Genomic DNA, 18072 nt, shown 5'->3' with positions numbered 1-18072 from the left:
CTGGGCGGGGAGGTGGGGGTCTTTCCGCGCCTCTTCCCCCTGCTCGGACCTCCGGGGGCTCCGCGCCGCGCCCAGTTTGTCTGGCGGCCCCACGCAGCTTACGTTATTAGTATTTTATTGCGGCTACCTCACGTTCGCTTTGCACATGCACATTTCTTCACTCTTCACATTGGTTCCCACACACGAAACGGCTAATAATCTGGGAGATGGAGGCAGCTTCGATCTCCTTGAGATAGTTGTGCAACCATAGAAAGTTCGTGCTGTGGAGGATTTTGGAGATGGTTGATCCCATTCCTTCATTTTAGAGAAGATAGACCCTGAACCGTTCCATGAATACTGGAGAGTCACTCAGCTAGGTAATGTGCGGCAGGAGGCTGAGGGAGAGAACTGCTTGAACCCGGGAGGCGGAGGTTGCAGTGAGCCGAGATTGCGCCACTGCACTCCAACCTGGGCGACAGAGTGAGACATCGTCTCAAAAAAGAAAAGAAAAGAACCCCGAGCTAAGTTTTTTTGGTTTTTGTTTTTTGAGGTGGGTGGTCTTGTTCTGTCGCCCAGGCTGGAGTGCAGTGGCACGATCACGGCTCACTGCAGCCTCGAACTCCCAGGCTCAGGTGATGCTACTGCCTTAGCCTTCCGAGTAGCTGGGACCACAGGCGGGCACCCCCACGCCAGGCTAATTTTTGTGTTTTTTTTGTGTAGATGGATTCTTGCCGTGTTGCCCAGGCTGGTCTCAAGTGATCCACCCGCTTCGGCCTCCCAAGGTGCTGGGATTACAGGCCTGAGTCACTGTGCCTGAGCCCAGAGCTAAGTTTGTAGACAGACAATTAAAAATGGTAATGGTAAAATTCAGTTAATGATGTGAAGTGAATAGGAAGTTCATGTGGGCTGGCATTAACCTTTTAGACAGTGCTTCCTCCTTTTTAAACCTTGTTTTCTTATTTCAGATTTAACCCTTCGTGGCTTCTGAAGAAAATGGCAGAAACATCGCCAGAGCCTTCTGGGCAGCTTGTTGTACACTCAGACGCTCACAGTGACACTGTCCTGGCCAGTTTTGAGGATCAGAGGAAGAAAGGCTTCCTCTGTGACATTACTTTAATCGTGGAGAATGTCCATTTCCGGGCCCACAAAGCCTTACTTGCTGCCAGTAGTGAATACTTCTCAATGATGTTCGCAGAAGAGGGGGAAATCGGCCAGTCCATTTATATGCTGGAAGGCATGGTTGCCGACACGTTTGGTATCCTGCTGGAATTTATCTACACAGGTTATCTCCATGCCAGTGAGAAAAGTACAGAACAAATCCTGGCTACTGCTCAGTTCTTAAAAGTCTATGACCTGGTAAAGGCTTACACAGACTTCCAAAATAATCATAGCTCCCCAAAGCCAACAACTTTGAACACTGCTGGTGCCCCAGTGGTTGTTATCTCTAATAAGAAAAACGATCCTCCAAAGCGGAAACGGGGAAGACCAAAAAAAGTCAATACATTGCAGGAGGAGAAGTCAGAACTGGCTGCAGAGGAAGAAATACAGTTAAGAGTGAACAATTCAGTTCAGAATAGACAAAACTTCGTGGTTAAAGGAGACAGTAGTGTACTGAATAAGCAGATTGCAGCGAAAGAAAAGGAAGAATCGGAGCCTACTTGTGAGCCAAGTAGAGAGGAGGAAATGCCAGTTGAAAAAGATGAGAACTATGATCCCAAGACCCAGGATGGCCCGGCAAGCCAGAGTCGGTACAGCAAGCGGAGGATTTGGAGATCCGTCAAACTTAAAGATTACAAACTTGTTGGGGATCAAGAGGACCGTGGTTCAGCCAAGAGGATCTGTGGAAGGAGAAAGCGCCCTGGAGGCCCTGAGGCTCGTTGTAAAGACTGTGGCAAGGTCTTTAAGTACAATCACTTTTTAGCAATCCACCAGAGGAGCCACACAGGTAATGATGCTTTCAAAGCTGATTGCAGTGTGTTTCAGAATTGGGAGCAGGGATGATAATAACAGCTTTCATTTACTGTGCAACTTCTGTATGATGGGCATTGTAATAAAGCCTTTATATATGTTATTGCACTTAATTTTCTCCACAATCCTGCCAGGTAGGTAATATCCTCATTGTACATTGTATGATTAAAATCGTATTTACTCATATGTAAGAGAGGGTTGCTAAAGTGCATAGTTTACAGAGGAAGCAACCAAGTTCTAGGGAGCCTAAATAACTTGCCAGAGTCACCCATGAGTGACAGAGCTGGGATTGAACCCAGGTAGCCTGGTTCAAGAACCCCTCTCATTTGTAGTTGTTGAATGAAGCCTTTAATGTCCACTTATCAAAATCTAGCCCAGTGTACTCTGCTTTCTGATTCTTGAACATTCTTCATCTTGACCAAACTGTGCTTTTGTCCAAGTCTGTGTGGACCACTTTCTAACTCAGCTATCTGACTTTAAATACCTTCTTGTTTTTGGTCCCTCCAGCCCAGCGCTGACCAATGGGGACCCTTCTGTGATGATGGAAATGTTCCTACATCTGCGCTGCCCAATATGGTGGCCAGTAACCACATGTGGTTTTTGAGCACTTGAACTGTGGCTAGCGTGACTGAGAAACTGAATTTTTAATTTTATTTTAATTCATTTAAATTTGAATAACCACATGTGGCTAGTGGCTACCATATTGGACACTACAGTCCTAGCGAGGAATCCCTTCCTTCTTTGAGCCCTTTCAGGTGCTTAAAACCCACCTGCTTTGGGTCAGATTGTTGTTGCCACTTGTACATCCCTCAACTTAATTGTAAGCTTAAGTATAGGGACTGATGCTTAAGTCTTCTCCTGTGATCCAGCAGCGTCTGGTGCTGTGGTTCTCAGCCTGCAAATTAGAATCACTTAGGAAGCTTCTAAAACTACCAGTGCCTAGGCCTCAACCCCAGAGCTTCTGATTTGTCTGGAACCTTGGTGCTTTTAAAAGCTGCCTCAATACTTTAGCTACAGATAGGTTGAAGACCTTGAATTCTGGTACTTTGAAAAAAGTAGATACTTGAGAAATATTTGTTGAACTGTAATGGGTTATATTTTGGCTTTTTTTTTTTGAGATGGATTCTCGCTCTGTCGCCCAGGCTAGGGTGCAGTGGCGTGATCTAGCTCACCACAACCTCCACCTCCCGAGTTCAAGCCATTCTCCTGCCTCAGCCTCCTGAGTATCTGGGATTACAGGCACACGCCACCACACCCAGCTAATTTTTTGTATTTTTAGTAGAGACGGGGTTTCACCATGTTGGTCAGGCTGGTCTCGAACTCCTGACCTCATGATCTGCCTGCCTTGGCCTCCCAGAGTACTGGGATTACAGGCGTGTGCCACTGTGCCCAGCTGGCTGTTTTTATCAAAGATTTATATGGACATAGTTTGGAGTTAAATCATTATGCAAGACTTAAGAAAAAGCATGTAGGATCGATCTTCCCTTATGTTCCCAGTACAGACAGTCCCCGACTCATAGTGGTTCAATTTTTCAACTTTACAATGGTGTGAAAGCAGTACACATTCAACAGAAACTGTACTTTGAATTCTGAGTTTTGATCTTTTCCTGGTCTAGTAATATTCAGTATGATCCTCTCATGCCATGCTGGGCCACACAGTCACCTGGGTAAGTGACCAGTACTCTGCATTTGGGGCATTCATACAGTACTCTGTATTAAGTGCATTTTTTCTTATGATATTTTCAGTATGATGGGTTTGTTGAGATATAGTCCTGTCATAATTCAGGCAGCACCTGTATTCTGAATTTTGCAGCCCATCACTTTAGTATGGATCTGTTTTCTTCCATCTGGGTAGATACCAGGTAGATTCATAAGGTTTGGAAACTGTCTTTCAGTTCCGGAAAATCTTGAGTTATTTCATAGATGATTTCCCCGCTGTGTTTCCTCTGTTCTAACTTTATTTTCTCTTATATTTTCCATCATTTTTGGCCCTCCCTTCTGGGGGATTTCCACTTTGTTTTTCAGCCCTTTGAGGTTTTCTGTTTCGACTCTTATTTTTTTCCCCCTTTAGGAGCTTTTTGTTTTCTAAATGTTTTAATGTGAATGATCTTTTTTCTTTTTTTTGAGACGGAGTCTCGCTCTGTCGCCCAGGCTGGAGTGCAGTGGCCAGATCTCAGCTCACTGCAAGCTCCGCCTCCCGGGTTCACGCCATTCTCCTGCCTCAGCCTCCCGAGTAGCTGGGACTACAGGTGCCCGCCACCACGCCCGGCTAGTTTTTTGTTTTTTTAGTAGAGATGGGGTTTCACCATGTTAGCCAGGATGGTCTCGATCTCCTAACCTCGTGATCTGCCTGTCTCGGCCTCCCAAAGTGCTGGGATCACAGGCCTGAGCCACCGCGCCCAGCCGTGAATGATCTTTTTATTTCACAATGTGATATCTTACTTCTGTGAGCATGTTAATGATAACAACATTTTCCTCACTGGAGGCAAGTTGCTTTTTTTTTTCCTTCTTGCTTGTTTATCTGTCACTACTACAAAAGGCTTTCCTTGAGTGCCTGGTGGTTGTTTAAAAATCATATTTAATCATATGTAAGAGTGGGTTGCTAAAAGCTACTGGCAATGCTGCGTGTGTGGAGAGAGCCTGTATTTTATTTATTTCTTACTCTGTTGCCCAGGCTGGAGTGCAATGGCGTGATCTCTGATCAGCGCAGCAACCTCTGCCTCCCGAGTTCGAGTGGTTCTCCTGCCTCAGCCTCCCAGGTAGCTGGGATTACAGGCACGCACCACCGTGCCTGGCTAATTTTTTTGTATGAGAGAGCCTGTAAAACTGTGACCTTGTTCCCAGATCACACCGAGGGTCAGGCTGCTATTTCTCGTGGCCAGTAACGAGATGCAGATGAACTGGGGAGGAAGAGAGGTTTTATTTCTGTAACCGGTTACAGGGAGAAGGCCTGGAAGTTATCGCCAAACCAACTCAAAATTGCAGTTTTTCAGCGCTTACATACCTCCTAAGCTGTATGTCTACATGTAAGTGTGCATTCCTCTAAAGACACAGGTGATTAACTTCTTTTAATCTATAACTAAGGTCTGCGTCCCAAAGACCTTCTTCTGGAGCCTCAGTAAGTTTACTTAATCTAAGTGGGTCTAGGTGCTGGGGTGATTACCCTTATCTTCCGCTAAATCAAGGAAGTTTGGGGAGTTCCTTCAGATCCCCAATAAAACTTGTTTAATCCTAAATGGGTCCCGTTAAGAATTCCTTTGTTATTTTGTCATGCTTTAAGGCCCAGGAGAAGCCTAGGCGAAACTCTTGGTAGGCTTTTGTTACATTCCAGCCTTCCTTTAAAGGCACTGGCTTTTAATATTTAACTTATCCACTCAGTCAGTACTGAAACAGTTGTTATGCAGGCCTGTCATAACCTCACTGGAGGTGGTGTGGCTGTGCCCCATGTCCTTGCTGGTGCCAGGCTTCCACATCTTTGCTCTCTCACCTTGGACCATCACGTTCCAGTGGAAGACGCTTCTACTCTCCCACTTGGAGGCACTAGGCCTGGCTGCCCGCCTGTGGCTAGGGCAGGAGAGGGAAGAAGGAGTGGGGGAGTCTCATCATCCCAGATGGAAATGTTGACTTACTGTCCCTGTGGTAATTCCAACTCAACTGTGCCTAGAAACCCCTAATCCAGAGACCCCTTTTTCTTAACCTTCCTCAGAGAACACTCCATCCTCTTTTGGGGAGAGGGACAGTCTCCAGGCTGTGTAAAATGGAAGATTTGATCAGGGGTCTGAGAACCTTTGAAACAGACTTTCATTTACCCTCCCTCACCCCTGTTTCTAGAGATAGCAGGTGCCACCAATTCCTGAGCCTTTTGGAGATTGTGTCTTAAAAATTAGGTTGTATTGGGCTGGGTGTGGTAGCTCATGCCTATAATCCTAGCAATTAGGGAGGCAGAGGCAGGAAGATTGCTTGAGCCCAGGAGTTGGAGACCTGCCTGGGCAACATAGTGAGATCTCATCTCTAAAAAAAAAATTAAAGTTACAATTAAAAAATCAGCTGGGTGTGGTGGTGGCACAGCCTGTATCCCAGCTACTCAGGAGGCTGAGGTGGGAGAATCATTTGTTGCCAGGAGGCTGAGGCTATAGTGAGCTATGGTAATGCCACTGCACTCCAGCCTGGATGATAGAGTGAGACCCTGTTACCAAAACATACATATATATAGAGTTTATATTAGTGCTCCCCGCGGCTGGCTTCAGATTCATCTGTTCCAGCTTCCAAAATTTTATTGCTGATGTCTCGTGTCCATTGTTGGCCTTGTGGATGTGTGACTTTTAAGAAAAATCCTTTATGATTTTAATTTGAGAGAGACAAAAATGTGTGGATTCTTACTTACGCCATGCTTCTGGGGCTCTTCTTCCAGGGGAGCGACCTTTCAAATGTAATGAGTGTGGAAAAGGCTTTGCCCAGAAGCACTCGCTACAGGTCCACACCAGGATGCACACCGGCGAGCGACCGTACACCTGCACCGTGTGCAGCAAGGCTCTGACCACCAAGCACTCACTGCTGGAGCACATGAGCCTGCACTCAGGTAGTGGGACTTGCCCAGAGGGCCAGCTGTCACCAGATTCCCATTCCCCAGCGTGGGCATTACCAACACCTAAACGGTGTTTTCTCAGCCCAGTATCATTTCCAGCGTGGGGTTATTGAAAGGCAGGAGTTTGCATCTGTCTGAGTGCAGTTTAGAGTTCTGCAGTGATCCTTAAACTAAAGCTTATAAACTGGCTGCTGGGAGTTTGGTGTGCAAGCATGTTTTATGAAACTACAAAGTTTAGAATTATTTTACTTTGAACGCCTTTGGGGGAAACTTAAATTCTCCAGTTCTACCCCAGTCTCCACTACTCCCTATTGCCTTACATACCTTTGCACATTTATGTTTCTGTGGTAGATTGAAGGCTTCTGGGTTTGTAAACAGGTCACTTGTATCATTTGTAGAAAATGGGGACCTGGACCCACTGTAGTATTTACCTTATTAGTGAGCATTCCAGTTCTTTATAGTTTTTTGCAAGTTTTAGTGTTTTGGTTTTTTTGGCAGGACAGAAGTCTTTTACCTGTGATCAATGTGGAAAATATTTCAGCCAGAACAGACAACTAAAGAGCCATTACCGAGTTCATACAGGTACGGTAAAGTGAGAACATTTAGATTGGGGGGAAAGAAATGCAAATAAAAATTGTTTCTGAAACGTTAGGTTTGTATTGTAGGTGATAAATGGGTATTTAGGGAAAAGTGCCTTGAGAGTCTAAATTACATGTTTTTATGTTATTGTCTGCCACCATGTGAATTATGTTTTATTTGTATACTACAGTTTTGATGCCACACACAGAAACCCTACAGAATTGGCATCTTTCAGAAGTGCCACTTGCCCAAGGGAGCTTCAGTGAATGGTTGTTAGTGGTGCCTAGGCAGAGACATCATCACCCCGCGGCTGTCAGCCCAGGCTTTCTCTCCCCTGGTTCTAGCTGTTGTCCTTTTTCTTTCCTGCCAACTGATAAGAAATGGATGTGGGTTGCAAGTGTCATTTGAGGTCATTTGTGGCCTCAGTCACACCAATACTTTGAGGAGAAAAGGAGAGACTACATTTAGAATTGGAAGGATCCTATCTCTTTCGGAGGAGGCAGTGCGTTGAGGTGCTTAGGAAAATATTAACTGTTACCAAATTAATGAAAAAATTTTCGTTGTTAAAGTACTATATTTAAAGTGATTATTTTTCAGGGAAGTGCTTTAACACAAATCACTGAAGAAAATGCAGGGAGAGCATATATGCACTGACACTTTTTTTATTGTTGCGACAAGGACACTCATTACCGGAATGCAAAGACTGCCATCGCAAATTCATGGATGTGTCTCAGCTGAAGAAACATCTGCGAACACACACAGGTAAAACTCCACCTCGTCTGTTCCCCCGGTACACGGGAGGTTTGCAGGAGAGTGAAGAATGAAGTACTTTCTGTGAGTGCCCTGCCCAGCCTGTGTTTGGAAACGTTTATTATAAATTGGATGGGAGTTGTGGAAGAAGATAAGTTAAACGTTGAAGGCAGAATGTTGTCAGCACTGTCTTTGGGGAAATCACATCTCTTGTAGATGAGCAAAACGGAGATCACTCACTGAGCGCTATTCCTATGTCACAATTCATTTAATACCACAGAATAGTGAGACTGAGTCTGCTTCTGTGCTTCACTCTTAATTTACTTCAGCATTGAAGATGATATGAAGACTTTTTTTTTTTTTTTTTTTTTTAAATAAGGGCTCACACTGTCATCCAGGCTAGAGTGCAGTGGCATGATCACAGCTTACCACAGCCTTGACCTCCTGGGCTGAGGTGATCCTCCCACCTCAGCCTTCTGAGTAGCTGGGACCACAGGTGCACACCACCACACCTACCTAATTTTTTACTTTTTAGTTTTTTGTAGAGATGGATCCCACTATGTTGCCCAGACTGGTCTTGAGCTCCTGAGCTCAAGCAGTCCTCCTGTCTGAGCCTCCCAAAATGCTGAGATGATAAGCATGAGCCACCATGCCCAGCAAGATAAATTTTTTTTTTTTTTGAGACAGTCTTGCTCTGTTGCCAGGCTGGAGTGCAGTGGCGCCATCTTGGGTCACTGCAACCTCCGCCTCCCGGGTTCAAGTGATTCTCCTGCCTCAGCCTCCCTAGTACCTGGGACTATAGGTGCGCGCCACCACGTCCAGCTGATTTTTTTTTGTATTTTTAGTAGAGACGGGGTTTCACCATGTTGGCCAGGATGGTCTCGATCTCTTGACCTTGTGATCTGCCCGCCTTGGTCTCCCAGAGTGCTGGGATTACAGGCGTGAGCCACCACGCCTGCCCCAAGATAATTTTTTTAGAAAAGATAGCCAAATGTAACAGACACAAATGTAGCATAGACACTGAGAATTTTTCCACTTTCTCCCCTAAAACCAACACTTAAGCTTAAGCAGCACCGCCTCCAGAAAAATCAGTTTCAGAGATGACGAGGAGGCAGCATTGATTAGGGCAGGTCAGTTTTTTTATGTAAGATCAGAAAATTGGATCTTTTATACCTTTTGGCAAAGAACATATGTTAAAAATAAGTCTATCAGATTTTCTAAGAAAAACTTGCCATTACAGGTTATTTAATAATTCTGTTGTCTACTGGAATTATCTAAATAGCAAATTGATTTATGGTGCTTTGGACTTTTTTTTTTTTTTTTTTTTAGAGTCACTGTCTCACTCTCTTGCCCAGGCTGTAGTGCAATGGTGCGATCTCGGCTCACTGTAACCTCTGCCTGCCGGGTTCAAGCAATTCTCCTGCCTCAGCCTCCCGAGTAGCTGGGACTACAGGTGTGCACCACCACCTTTAACTAATTTTTGTTTTTTTTAGTATAGACAGGGTTTTGGCATGTTGGCCAGGCTGGTCTCACCCGAACTCCTGGCCTCCAGTGATCCACCCTCCCAGCCTCCCAAAGCGCTGGGATTACAGACGTGAGCCCCTGTGCCTGGCCTGGACGTTGTTATTTAAATACAAGTTTTTCTTCTTAAATTCAATAAACACGTCATAGGATATGGATTTTAACACATTTACTGAGCACTTACTGGGAACCAGACACTGTTTTAGGCTTTGAGGATACAGCAGTGAATGAGATGGACAGGCCCCTGCCTTAAGGGGCCGACATTCAATAGGGAAGACAGAGTACAAACAAGTGTATAACACATTAGGTGTTGTGAGTGCGTTGAGTAATAAAATGCAAGGTAAGGGGGCAAAGTGTGGGAAGGAGAGCTGCCCTTTCATGTGCAGACTGGTTTGGGAAGGTCTCACAGATGAGGTGGCGTCTTGGATGGAGATGAGAATGCAGTGGGGGAGTGAGCCAGCCAGCCATTGAGGATGCCCAGGAGAGAGCATTCTAGGCAGGGGGAGCCCTGGGCACAGGGCCCTCGGGCAGGAATGTTTTTGCCATGCTGGAGACATGCCGGGAGGAGCACCGAGGCGACCCGAGAGCTGGGAGTAGGAAGTCCTAGTGTAGGTGGATGTTCTCAGTTTAGCTGCATGCTTTTTAACCACCTGGGGAGGTTTTAAAAAAGCCTTGTCCCAACCTCCAAGATTCTGATTGACTTCACCTGGGTAGAGCCTGGGACTTGGTGTTTTTCAAAGTACCCCTCAACAACTGTAGAGTACACTCGGGCTGAAGTACTTTGAAGACCACAATAAAGACTGGATTTGATTCTGAGGGAGGTGGCTTTACTGAGATAAGTGACGTGGCATGCCTTAGGGTTGTAATAGGGTCACTCTAGCCGCCCTGTGGGGGGCGGGGGGCGAGGCCAGGGTGGAGGCAGAGAGGCCCATTAGGAGGCTGTGCGGTAGTTGGGCTTGGAACAGCACGGTAGCAGCAGAGGTGGTGTCAAGTGGTCCAGTTCTGGATGTATTCCAAGGAAGAATCCATGTGATTCGCTCCCGATTGGATGTGGGAGTTGAAAGAGGAGGCAAAAGCCGCTGGAAGGAGGAAAAACTGGGGAAGACTAAGAAGAACAGATCAGGAGTTACACGGTGGACTGGTTGGTGTCTATTTGACATCCATGTGCAGGTGTGGGGTAGATCATTAGATTTCCAGGTCTGGAGAGTTCAGGGAAGAGATGCAGCCAGAGCTCTGGATTTCCACATGTACACATGTGCCTGCAAATAGTATGTGGTGCTGTGCCGAGCTCCCTGGGGAGACAGCGATGGTGGAGGAGAGTGGAGCTGGCTTGGTCATGCTGAGCAGTGCCAGAGGAGACACTTCCCCTTGGTTTTGTTGTCTGAGTATAAGGGGGAGTGAGGTTTCCGGTCTTGTGAGCAGCAGTAGGACTTGAAGTGGGGATGAAAAGGAACAGAAGACCTCCCCACTATAATTCCAGCAAACTCTTCTCAGCCTGTCAACTTTGAGAAGCAGAACAGAAAGTGGAAGATGTGTGATGAGTTAAAAAGGAGATAGATGGGCCTTTGTAAAGTGGTTTGCATGACTTAGAAATATGAAAATAAATTGAACCTGTCAAAAAATTGGGGCTCTTCAACAGCAGCTATGACCTATCTGTTCCTACATCAGTGTGGGGAATCTGCTTCAATGTTGGTGAAGGGCATTGGTGTGCCATTTCCCTGCTCCCTGGGCATTGAGCGCAGCCAGGGTGAGAAGTGCCAGTCCTGCCCTCAGGGCCATGCTCAGTTGGAAACCGAGACTTCATCTCAGAGATGAACCGTCATTCATCTCTTAGATGTTTAGGCACACACTGTCTCTGGGTTAGATGTCCTGCACCAAGCACTGGAGAAGTCAAGGGTAAATTAGAGATGTTCTCTGTCCTGGGAGAGCATCCCCAGTGAGGGGAGATGGACACATTTTGACTAGAGGCAGAGTATCAGGCAGATAAGCAGTACATGCCGGATCACCACATCTCAGGCCCTCCTGCTTACATCTTGTCCTCGTACCTGGCGCTGGTCAGGTTTACAGGGACCCAGTCAAGCCAAGTGAGTTCACAAGACTGATAAACCAGAGAATATGTCAACTCAACAAAGGGATTACACCTTTCTGTTGCCCACAGCACCTCTTTCCTCACATTAGTGTACCCGAAAGCCAAGTTAGTGATCAGAAGATTGCATGGTGAGCTGGGATCAAGTCAAGGGAATTAGCCCAGGCCACAGAGAAGCCTGGTGAGTGACCTCTGACCCCACAGCACAGTCCCACCCCGCCAGTGTCCCTGTTCCTGGATGGTGTTCCGTAAACACTGATTCTGCTCTGAGGGCTCCTACTCACAGGTAGATGGCCCTGCCTGGGAACACATGATAAAGTTCAGTAAGTCACAGTTCTATTCACAGCCTCATTGTGGCTTGAAGTTGAAGCTTCCCAAATCTCCTCAACTGTGTGTTGAGACCATCCATTAATGTTGAGACCTGGGGGTCTTCCCATATTCCTGAGACCTGGGGGCTCCTCACCATAATATACCCTTACAGAGTCTACATGCCGTCTATTATGAAACAGTATGGCGTGGTCAGAGCCAAAGCAGAGATGTGACCACAGGACGGGAAACGGCGAAGACCACATAGGAGTGCCAAGTACACAGGTGTCGAACCATGCTATCCACAGTTATGGACGTGTGTCCCTTTTTTGCCAAGATTGTCAAGTACTTGAGGAAACGCACATCTTTATTTATTGTTGGTGGGAATATAATTTGGGAACCCTCTGGAAGGAAGTTTTGCAATCCTTACCAAAACATAAACCACACAATTGTGAAAAGATGTTTGCCTAAGGATATTCATCATAAGCAGCATTGTTTATAACTTAACAAGCTTAACAGCCACCTAAATGTCCCCGGAGGGGATTAGGTAGGTAAATTTGGGGCAGTATACACAATGGTACACAGCACAGGCTTTTAAAATGGCGGTGTGGCTTGACTGATGTGACAAATGACATGCACTGGATGACCTCACAGAGTAAGACCGCAAATAAACAGATCTGTCTGTAAAGATATTCGCCATTGGTAACTGGTTATCTCAAGAGATGAGAATAGTGGGGCAGTTTTAATATTATTTGTATTTTCAGTATTTGGTTCTTTTACAGTGAACACAGTAATTTGTAAAGAAAAACAAAGCTGTGGTCCACAGTGGGAGGCCGGATGCTGAGGGGTCTAGACAGGGGGAACTGGACTGCCAGGTGAACGTGACAGCTGAGGGAATGGCAGGTGTCACTGTGATTGTTGTGCCTGGCTGGGCAGGGGCTGGGTGGTGTTGTCATTAACCAAGAGAGTTATTCTGGGTTTCAGCAGGTGGGGGTGGGAAATCCAGCTGTGATGCCAATAAGCAGTGAGTCAATACTGTCTGGAGTGGGGTCCAGGATTTAAGTCATTGGGGAAGGGTAGGGCTGGGATCGGTGAAGTCACTGCTGAGAAGAGGGTCTGGAAGTACACCCTGGAGCTGTTTCAGTACTTCTGTTGACGTCACCCTGTGTGGGACCTTTCGTCACACTCCTGTCTCTGCCTTTTCCTTTAATCACTATTGTCTGATCCTCTTGTAACACACGTCTTTCCGGCCCCATGCCGCAGGCCCTGTCCTAGTACCTTATCCTTCTTCTCCGTCTGCCTCCTGCCACCTCCTGGTCCAGGCCTTGTGCATAGCCTCTTAGGGGTCCTCCTGCCTCCAGCCCACCCTCCTCAGCATTCACAGGTGTATTTTCTTAGTACTTTCAGCATGTCATTCTGCTAAAAACTTCCACAGGCTCCACAGGTCCCCTGCCCGGAATTCATAGCTCCTGGTGCCTTGGCCTCCTGGCTCCTGAGAGGGATCCTTGTCGCTCCTGGTGCACACCGTGTGGTCATTTCTGACACCAGCTTCTGCTCATACTATTTAGACTAGTACCCTGGCCCAGGCTTCTTTCCAGTCTAGCCAGACCCTGCCCACCCCGTCCAGCACCCTGTCTGCACTCAGTATTGTTGATGCCACTTGTTTTAATGTTCAGTGAAACACAGCCCTATGTTACTTAATTAGTTCGTGCATCTCCTCAAGTAGATTAGAAAAATTTCTTTTCTGTTTCTTAGCTGTGTACTTTATTGATGATCTATCAGTGTTTGAGAACTAAACAAATTTTAAGGAATGGGCGTCTCCGTTGAAGGTGGTAGAACTGTACACAGGGGAACAGATCAGAAACCACTAAGTGGGAAGGCCCCTGCAGATTCACCTTGGCTAGGGAAATTTGCCTTCCTACTGTCCTGCTCACTCCCTCAAAGAGCTTCCACCGCAGGATGTTGCTCCTGCAAAGAATTTCCATTATTTTAAACACCCTCAAAAAACATTTGCCATCAGACAGACTTTCTGAAATATAAACTCAGCTGGAGCTAAATGGCATAGTTAACGATGTTATGGATGATTGTTGTTGTTCTGTCTCTTAAAAACCTGAAAACTGCAACAAGAATTTTACACTCACAAGCACACAGCAGGTACTCAGTCTTTGAATCTGGAGAGGGAGAAAACCAACCAAGATCAGAGAAAGCCCGCTCTGATGTAGAAAGCTATAGACAGGTTATGGCAGTGGCCTGGTTTTAATCTTTGGAGTGGTAAGAGTTCATGATGCAAAGATGCAGATTCATGCAAGTTGTTACCGCTGTCCTCTGCCTCGATGGAGCGTGGAGAAATGTCTTGCCTGAATTTTCCAGTAGATGCTGTGAAAGGGAAGATCACTGACCATCTTCCATTTCAAATTGTACTTATCCTTTGCTGTTCTCCTGGTCTCCAGTTAAGTGTATTTTGCTGCTTGCTTTTTTTCTTTTTTTCCAATTTAGTTTTCTTGCCTGCATTAGGATTACTTAATTTTGTTTCTGGGGAACATGAACGGTCTGTCATTGTATGGTCAGCATGCAAACACACTGAATAAGCACTTGCTGGTGTTAGTGAAGCCTGGTGGGTTCTGGAGCAGTTATAGCATCTCAGGTGTGCCACTGCCATGAAATTCATTCAGCAGGGATTTCTGAAACGGCATGCCAGGCCAGATTCTTGGCATTGGGGTACTAGGAGCGGACGTACCCACAAGTTATCTTAAAAAGGGAGAAATGGATAATAAATAACTTATACATTATATGAGGCAGCAGTAGCATTGTGGAAAAACTAAATTGGAGAATTGGACTAAAGAGTGTGTGGCAAGGTTTGTAGTGCTCTCGGTGGTGATGGAGCCTCGCTGATAAAATAACATGTGAACAGAGACTTGAAGGAGATAAGGAGAGTGACCCATGCTGGGAGAGACACCCTGAGATGAGATCAGGGAAGTTTGGGGTGAGGAGTAGGGTTTTCAGGATACAGATCTATGATCGCTTGTAGGCCAAGAACTTTGGATTTTATCTTGGGGTGGGAAATCATCAGAACATTTGCAGCCCAAGCATAAAACAACCTGACTGCATCAAGGCTCACTCTGGTGGCCACATTGATAGTTTATGGCAGGGAAGCAAGAGCAGAAACGGAGACCCCATAGGAGGCAAGAGATGGTGGTGGTGTGGACCAGAGAGTAGCAGTGGAGTCAGATTCTGGATACATTTGGAAGGTTGATACAAACATCAATAATACATAACTCACCCTAGCACACAGGAGTCCTTTCAGGGTCAAGTGGGCTACCTAGCCAAGCCAAGCCATAAGGCAGGAGAGCATAGGGGCTGTAGTATCTAAGGGGAGAAAACAGGAGTAAATAGGGTGTAACTCACTTCCTTGTTGCAGTTTTCAGGTTTTTAAGAGAACCATGCCTTAGGATTTCTGTGTATGTTCTTGGCACTCGGCACACAGTGCTTAGGTTAGTTACAGAGTAGATATTTAGTGCATCATTCATTTACGCTTATGGAAGGGATTGCCTTTGTTCTGTTTATATTGTGAAACCGAAGTGTTTTTTTGATTTTGTCTTATGCTGAATGTATATTGTTAAATTTTTTTTTTTTTTTTTTAGGTGAGAAGCCATTTACTTGTGAAATCTGTGGCAAATCTTTCACAGCAAAGAGTTCTCTTCAGACCCACATCAGAATCCATCGGTAAAGTTTTGCAGATATTTTTCTCACATGGAGGCCTCATTCAGTTCTGATGTTCAGTGAGATGACATGTGTTACCTATGTAGTTTTCTCCCAGTTGTTACTCTGGCAGAATTTTGTGTGTGTTTTATTACTTTGGCTTTGTTCGGTTTTGTTCGTTTGTTTTGAGACAGGGTCTCGCTGTTGCCCAGGCTGGAGTGCAGTGGCGTGAGTGGAGTGCAGGTGGGAGTTCAGGCGATTCTCCCACCTCGGCCTCCCGAGTAGCTGGGACACCACACACAGCTAGTTTTTTGCGTTTTTTGGTAGAGACTGGATTTCACCATGTTGACCAGGCTGGTCTCAGACTCCTGACCTCAAGTGATCCGCCTGCCTGGGCCTCCCAAAGTATTGGGATTACAGGTGTGAGCCACCGCGCCTGGCCTATTTTGTTTTATCTTTTCAATAATGAAATTCCTCACCTAGGTAAAAAGGAATGCTGATTCTGGCCAGTAAAAGTATACATTACTGATTTCATTTATTAAATTTTGACTGGGGCTAGGGATTGGTCCAAAGCTTAAATCTTTGATCAAAAAAAGTATTATATTTGATGTTTTCTGAATAAATGTTTTTGTTTACACAGTTATCCCGAGGTTGGACTTAGGAGTTCTTCTAACAGCATCACAAATAATTAGAGGAAGCTTAAATTTTTTTAAATTGACATCAATCATAGATACTTATTGGGCCATTAGAGTCTAAAAATTGACTGTGAAAACTAAGACAAAACAAAAGAGAACTATATGTTTCATGTATAAATATTTACTCTCTTTTCTTATCTGAAATACATACTGTAGAATCATAAAATTTTATCATATCTAGCCGTGCCCCATCTGACACCCTTTCTCAGGCACCACCCCCACCCTATTTTCAGATTAGAAACTGCCCATGGAAGTGAGACTTGCTCCAAGTCCTTGAGTTAGTAGCTGAACCCATGACTTGTGACTTGCAGTCTAGTTAATTTTCCACTACTCTTGATTGCTTCCCCCTAAATAATCAGGAAGTAGTAAGTAGGTATTTCCATTTTGAAAATGAAATGTTTATTTTCTCATAGCGGAGAAAAGCCGTACTCGTGTGGCATTTGTGGCAAATCCTTCTCTGACTCCAGTGCCAAAAGGAGACACTGCATTCTGCACACCGGCAAGAAGCCTTTCTCGTGCCCGGAGTGTAACTTACAGTTTGCTCGCGTAGACAACTTGAAGGCTCACTTGAAAATTCATAGCAAGGAGAAGCACGTGTCAGATGCCAGCAGCATTTCTGGCAGTGGTAACACAGAAGAGGTCAGGAATATTCTTCAGCTACAGCCATATCAACTGTCTACCTCGGGAGAGCAGGAAATTCAGCTTCTTGTAACTGATTCTGTACATAACATCAATTTCATGCCCGGTCCCAGCCAGGGAATCAGCATCGTGACTGCAGAGAGTTCCCAGAACATGACTGCAGACCAGGCTGCTAATCTTACCCTGCTCACGCAGCAACCAGAGCAACTGCAGAATTTAATTCTTTCAGCTCAACAGGAGCAAACAGAACACATTCAGAGCCTCAATATGATTGAAAGCCAGATAGGGCCCTCACAGACAGAGCCAGTGCACGTGATCACTCTGTCCAAGGAAACACTGGAACATCTTCACGCCCATCAAGGGCAAACAGAGGAGCTCCATTTAGCTACAAATACTTCAGATCCAGCTCAGCACCTGCAGTTGACACAGGAGTCTGATCCGCCACCACCCACTCACCACGTGCCCCAGCCAACGCCGCTTGGCCAGGATCAGAGCTGACCTGTAAACATGTTTGACTGCTTGATCGGGCTCTTCTCATAAGCCAGCGCTGACTGGATTTTGAACGCTTGAAGTCAGGCTCTCCATACCATCGACTTGCAGATCCTTCTGTGAGAGCTGTGATGGCTAACTGATGTTTAGAATGCTCTCCATCCAGGTAGCAAGGTGTGTGTGTGTCTTGTCTAAGGTACTGATTTGGATTGAGCATTTCAATATTGTTGAATGGTTTTCATTTTCATCTGTAACGTCTCCTAAAGACTTGGGTAATTTTTCTTTGGGGGCATTGATTTCAGTTTTTCTGTAAGGTTTAAATGTTCACAGCCATAGGTTGTGGTCTTGCCAACCTCCCCAGTTACGTTCTTTTATTTTCTAGGACAAAGGGAGTCAATTTTGGTTGAACTGGGCAGAATGGTTTGTTCTATTTTCTTATTTTTCTCAGGCAACGCAGTTGTTACCACAAGACAAGTCAGGGCTAAATATGACAGATCACAATGTGTGGGGAATTTACCCTTTTAATAACTTCCAGTCCCCTAAGACAAAGTAAGCCTCAGCGTTTCATCTTTGTACAGTACAGAGGGCTTATGGTGTTACACTTCAGGAAGATTCAAACTCATAAACTCAGTGTTTTAACTCAAAATTCATGTAACAAGCTAGCCAAAAGTATAGGGTTTTTTTTTTTTTTTTTTTGAGACGGAGTCTCGCTTTGTCGCCCAGGCTGGAGTGCAGTGGCCAGATCTCAGCTCACTGCAAGCTCCGCCTCCTGGGTT

The 18072-nt window shown here is 45.5% G+C and overlaps 1 protein-coding gene across 1 annotated transcript; it reads left to right on the top strand.

Annotated features, from left to right (window-relative positions):
• Positions 1-944: 944 nt before the first annotated feature.
• Positions 945-17578, top strand: ZBTB24 (zinc finger and BTB domain containing 24). Its single transcript, XM_011975965.1, has 6 exons — positions 945-1924; positions 6359-6526; positions 7031-7114; positions 7790-7873; positions 15416-15497; positions 16582-17578. Exons 1-6 carry the CDS (start codon positions 973-975, stop codon positions 17303-17305), a joined length of 2094 nt encoding a protein of 697 aa, XP_011831355.1. The 5' UTR covers positions 945-972; the 3' UTR covers positions 17306-17578.
• The last annotated feature ends 494 nt before the right edge of the window (positions 17579-18072 follow it).

The sequence above is a fragment of the Mandrillus leucophaeus genome, unplaced genomic scaffold (assembly GCF_000951045.1).
Source record: "Mandrillus leucophaeus isolate KB7577 unplaced genomic scaffold, Mleu.le_1.0 Scaffold160, whole genome shotgun sequence".
Taxonomy (NCBI): domain Eukaryota; kingdom Metazoa; phylum Chordata; class Mammalia; order Primates; family Cercopithecidae; genus Mandrillus; species Mandrillus leucophaeus.
Note: the sequence above shows the minus strand (reverse complement) of the source record. Positions and strands in the feature narration are given on the sequence as shown.